General features: G+C 36.7%; 1 protein-coding gene across 1 annotated transcript; it reads right to left on the bottom strand.

Moving 5' to 3' along the window:
- Positions 1–646: 646 nt before the first annotated feature.
- On the bottom strand, positions 647–2,718 carry LOC110795711 (receptor protein-tyrosine kinase CEPR1). Its single transcript, XM_022000727.2, has one exon. It carries the CDS (start codon positions 2,575–2,577, stop codon positions 730–732), a length of 1,848 nt encoding a protein of 615 aa, XP_021856419.2. The 5' UTR covers positions 2,578–2,718; the 3' UTR covers positions 647–729.
- Positions 2,719–5,801: the final 3,083 nt, after the last annotated feature.

The raw sequence follows: 5,801 nt of genomic DNA, 5'->3' as shown, positions 1-5,801 counted from the left end.
TAAATACGGTCTCACTGTCTATTCTGGAACGTGCAGGCATGGAGACTTGTAAGCCTGCTGTCACTCCTCCTATAGACACTAATGCAAAGCTTAGTGCAGATTCAGGTCCCCTATGGCGGACCCAACTCAGTACCACAGTCTGGTACCTTACATTTACTCGCCCTGACATTGCCTATGCGGTGCAACGAGTGTATCTTTTTATGCATGATCCACGGGAGCCTCATTTATATCCATTAAAGCGCATCCTTCGTTATATTCAGGGCACCATTGATCACGGATTACACTATCAACTACACAAGTAAAAACCGATATATTTACTTTGCAATTTGCATTCCAAGGTACGTATGAAGGACCTATGCTATGTTTGTTTGTTATAAATTTGAAAGTAAATGCAAATTATTTTACATTTTTAACTGTTAAATATCTGAATAAAAGAAAGTGGCTAAGACAAAACCAAAACATTGTAGTCTGGTGTCAATCATATCGGTTTATAAAATGGAGTGTGTATTTTATTTTGGAAACTGAGCATAATCATTTGGATACTTTGAGTATCATACATATGGTGCTCCTATTTGTCGGATGTAATTTGCCTGTTGTTATGCCCAGTTATGATGAATTCTTCTTTACGTATCAACCTGCGGATGTATTTAACCAAATATGGAGGTTTGTTTTTTGTTATTTCATGAAGGATTTTACATCACTAGAGTGTCAAGATGAATTGAAACCTATCTATTTTTTATTTCTTAAGCAGCGTTTTAGAAACATTACAACTGCAACTAGTAAAAGAACAATAGCCGAGGCCAATGTAATCCATATCCAAATTGATCTCTTCATCTTTTGAGTTTGTGGGCAGAGTGGGAAGTTTGTATATGATGGACCTGTATGTGATTCAACACATAGCCGTGGATTATCCGAGAAGCTTTCTTCCAAGCTTCCTTTCATTAGCGGGAGAGGTATAGGACCAGAAAGATGATTATGTGACAAATTAATAGTGTTTGGAAGTAGATCAGATAGGTTAGCAGGGATGTTCCCTGTCAACTGGTTATTAGATAGATCAAGAATGTTTAGTGACTGCAGCTGGGACAAAGATTCTGGGATAGATGAAGTGAAATTGTTGTTTTGTAACAGCAACAGATTTAGCTTCATGAGGATTCCAAGTTCAGAGGGTATAGGGCCAGACAGAAAATTGTTGCTTAGATCAATTTTCACCAAATTGACTGCTCCAGAGATCTCAGGTGGCAGAATTCCTGATATTTTGTTGTTCTGAATAAAGAATTCAGACATATTCTTTGCATTTGCAACTGCTCTAGGTATTCTTCCAGTAAGTTGATTGTCAGCCAAATCGATGATATTTGCATTAGGGAGACCAAAAAGTCCATCAGGTGCATTGCCAACTAATCGGTTGTTGCTAACACGAAAACGTACAAGTGATGTGCACTCTGCATAACTTTGAGGTATCTCGCCAGTGAACATGTTGGAAAGAGCAAGGAAGTATACAAGTTTACCTCCTCTACAGATATTTGGAGGCAGTTCACCGGAGAAATGATTCTCAGACAATTCTATGGCAATCATATCTGATGTGGTCCCAAGACTTTGGGGAACTTTGCCTGTGAGAAAGTTCTGGTAGACAGATAATGTGCTCAAGACAGTTGAGTTTCCAAGATGAGCTGGAATATCTCCTGTAAGGCTGTTGTTATAAAGTTGCAAGATTTGAAGTTTAGGAAGACGGCATATTGAATCTGGAATTCTCCCAGTCAGTAAGTTTACAGACATGTCCAACCCCGTAAGCTCTGTTAGATTCCCCAACTCTTGTGGAATTTTCCCACTAAGCTCATTATAGTAAAGCATGAGATACTTAAGGTTGTTCAACGTTCCCAACTCTGAGGGTATATGACTCTTAAGAAAGTTCCCACTTAGTTCAAGATCAACAAGGGATGTCATATTGCCTATGGATGGAAGAATGCTTCCTTCAAGTATTGTTGTTGAGAGGACTAACGTTTTAAGTCTTTTCAACCGGGTGATTTCCTCTGGTAGTTGCCAAGGGTTGAAATCCTCATTCATATTGAAGTTTACAACCTCAAGATTAGTGAGGTTTGTAATCGACAATGGGAAATCTCCGCTGAATTTATTCATTGATAAGTCCAATACCTGGAGAGATTTCATGCTGGAAAAGTCTGGCAGTCTTCCACTGAGAAACAAATCATTCATGATCAGCACTTCCAAACGGGAGCAATTGGTGATACCATGTGGAAACCTGCCTGCGATATGATTTCTGCTAATATCAAGAACTTGCAGCTCTGGTAAGTAAGAACATACATCAGGAGGAAACGAGCCATTTAGTGATCGCCCTGCAAGGTTTATCTTTATAACTCGACCTTGAATATTGCAGCTTATTCCAGTATAGTTGCAGTATGAGCTCTCTCCTTTGGCACTCCATTCAGATAAGGAAGTACCTGAGAGAGATCTTTTAATGAGGGTGAAATATTGTGACTGCTGATCAATTGTGGCGCGGAGATGAACGATGAATGAAAGTAATAATATCAACCATGATAAGCAGAAGATCGAATGTTGGGCCATGGTGATATATATGAGAAGGTACTGAATTCTGATATGAGAGGATTGTGTTTATTTTACTATCTTTGCAGATGAAGGAACAGATTCTACCTGATACAAACTACTGGTGTTATTCCATGTTATTCATAGGCTTATTGCTCCACTTATCAAGCATAAAGATGGTTTATGCTATACCCACTATAACTTGTAGGACTCCGCCAAAAATTAATATTCATTGAGTTGTCTATATTTGTAAATGACATCATATCTCACTTTGGTGTATTTTAGTATCAAAATTGGACCCAGATTGATTGATTTTCAGTGTTTATTGAAAATCACAGAAAGCAACAAAGTGTTTACCTCTTTTTGATCATTGATAGAGGAAGCTTTTTACTTGGTATTTTGCCATTAATGGACAAGTGTAAATGGTGAAAACGATAATAATCAATGCATAAAACCTAGGACTAGATAATCTACTAATTATTCTGTTTTAGGGAATAAATAATATTTAACAACATTTAAGAATTGGTGTTCAAGAAAGAGAATGAAATAAAACAATACTCGTAAAAAATAGGTAGAGAGAGGGGAGAGAAAGAAAGAGAGATTGGCAAACGGTAGAGGCAGCACCGATGACATGTAACTGTGAAAATAGTATAACTATTCTTATATGTATGAGATGCGTGTGGAATGATTAAAAAACTTCATATTGTATTGTTACAACTAATATACCACAACGGAAAAAATCAAAATTTCATTACTGAAATGGAAAATGTTCGCAATTGTTCGCAACAAATCGAATTCAGAAATGAAAAATGTTCAACAGGTTTGTCAAACTAACTCATTTCCCTCTCAAATATATGAATCTACACTAGTAGAAAAAACATCAAAGATGCCTCTTAAAATAGGGGTATAGGTAGCGCTTTACAAATGCATCACATGGCCTGATCACATTTGGGAAAATCACAAAGGTGGCGCTTATTACCCACAAGCGCCACATTTGTAAATGTCAAAGGTGACTCTTGTTGGAAATAAACGCCACCTTTGACATTTACAAAGGTGGCACTTGTTGGTAATAAGCGCCACACTTGTAAATGTCAAAGGTGGCGCATATTACCAACAAGCGCCATCTTTGTGATTATTTTTTTATTTTAAAAAAAATTCTGCAATATAATTTCTTAGCCTGTGAAATACATGTTAATTTATAGCAGACTCTGTCATCAAACATCACCTTGTAATTTCTCAAAAATTAGATAAAGTTTAAGTTTACAATAATATAACAACATTAATTCAAATGTAATTAAATCAATAAATAACAAAGTAATTTTAGTGTCACGGATAACTACTAGCTTGTTCTATTTACAACGAGGGTATTTCACAATCGGTGAAGTAAGTAGCCCGCTTGTCTAGAACTTCATGCATCTCCTCTTTGGTAAGGGTCTCTCCCTTGGAGTATTGAAAACCTTTAAAAGAACAACATGCAAACCAATAAATAAAATTAAGTTAAATATAAGATTAGTTGAAAACTGGGAGCGAAAGCAACTTTTCTAGTAAATATATGTCCTATAACGATCTTAAATATGCATAACTTGACCAAAGTAGACGAGAATGAGCATTTACAACCTAATACTAAGTGTATTAAATATGTAAACGCTTAAGAATTCCTATATTGGTTAATTGGGTTCGTTATGTGAAAGTTCGGAGCAAAAATGCCAATGTAGGCTACATATGACCTATAACGACCCAAACGAGCTTTAGATGTGCATAAATATCTTGAAATGAGTCTTATAACCTTAAACTAATCATATTAAACATGTAAATCGTTTATAATGTTTACTTAGGTTCGTTTTGTGAAAGTTGGGAAATGTCATTTTAGGCTACATATGACCTATAACACCTTAAACGAGCTTTCGATGTGCATATATAGTCATCTATGAATATGAAAAACCTTAAACTAATAATATGAAACATGTAAATGGTTAAGAATGAGTCCTTAGGTATATTTTGGGATAGTTGGGAGCGAAAATGTCATTTTAAGCTACATATGACCTATAACGACCCAAACAAACTTTAGATGTGCATAAATAGCTTCGAATGAGTCTTATAAACCTTAAACTAATCAAATTAAACGGGTAAATGGTTTAGAATGTTTACTTAGGTTCGTCTTGTGAAAGTTGGGAGCAAAAATGACTTTTTAGGCTACATATGACCTATAATGACCCAAACAAGCTTTAGATGTGCATAAATACCTTGGATTGAGTCTTATTAACCTTAAAATAATCATATTAAACATGTAAATTTTAGAATGTTTACTTAGGTTCGTTTTGTGAAAGTTGGGAGCGAAAATGACATTTTAGGGTACATATGACCTATAACAACCAAAACGAGCCTTAGATGTGCATAAATTGACCAAACTAGATGAGAATAAGGATTGGAAACTGTGAGGGGGTCGAAAAAGCACGAGGCTAATGCGTGACCTCGTCCCTCGTGGGTGTGACGTTTCTTTTTGTCAAATCAAGTGTAATTGGATTTCCTGTGAGTTTACACCCAATTGACTAGTAATATAGGAGTCGCCATTCAGTTTTTAACGACAATGAGAAAAACTGACAAAACCCGGTTATCGTGACATAAAGGGAGTGCAATTATGTTTGACCACGACGGCCATAGGTTCCCTTGTGATCCCTGGTGTGGGGATCTCTCAACTTACACCCGCAGGGTAGAGATTGAGGGTTCGGGGGACTGTAACTACCGAGAGGAGTACTCGCTCGTCGATAACTCCAGAGGCAGGATATCCTTACTAGCTCAGCATAAATAATTGAAGGGACATGCGTTAACTATTAAACTAATCTGAGTTGATTTTAACAATATGCAACACATAATACTAGATCGATCGCGATTATCTGACTTAGATTGCTTTAAGGGGCCTAGCATGATAGTTCAATTTCCCAAAATATTATCTTTATTAGGCGTGGTAGAACAATCAGATTTAATTAGTTTAACAGTTTATAAAAGGGTGAGGAAAGCAATTAAATCATGGAAAAGGGACACATTACGACGCACCCTTGAGAGGTGCGTCACGGTTCTCAGAAAACTAACCACTTTGACTTTGCTATTTCTCCTTTTATTTAACGAATCTCAAGTTACGGGCTTAATTCTTCGGCTACAAGGGACAGGATACGTTCTGTTCGATTTTTGGATCGATTGCGACAGAACGCGGGATCAATTTCGCAGCGTGAGGCTTAGGCTTAGGG

This window comes from Spinacia oleracea, chromosome 6 (assembly GCF_020520425.1).
Source record: "Spinacia oleracea cultivar Varoflay chromosome 6, BTI_SOV_V1, whole genome shotgun sequence".
NCBI classification, from domain to species: domain Eukaryota; kingdom Viridiplantae; phylum Streptophyta; class Magnoliopsida; order Caryophyllales; family Amaranthaceae; genus Spinacia; species Spinacia oleracea.
Note: the sequence above shows the minus strand (reverse complement) of the source record. Positions and strands in the feature narration are given on the sequence as shown.

What these genes read in the sequence shown, in the direction of transcription:
- LOC110795711 (XM_022000727.2), bottom strand. Translation starts at nt 2,577, where the DNA reads ATGGCCCAACATTCGATCTTCTGCTTATCATGGTTGATATTATTACTT.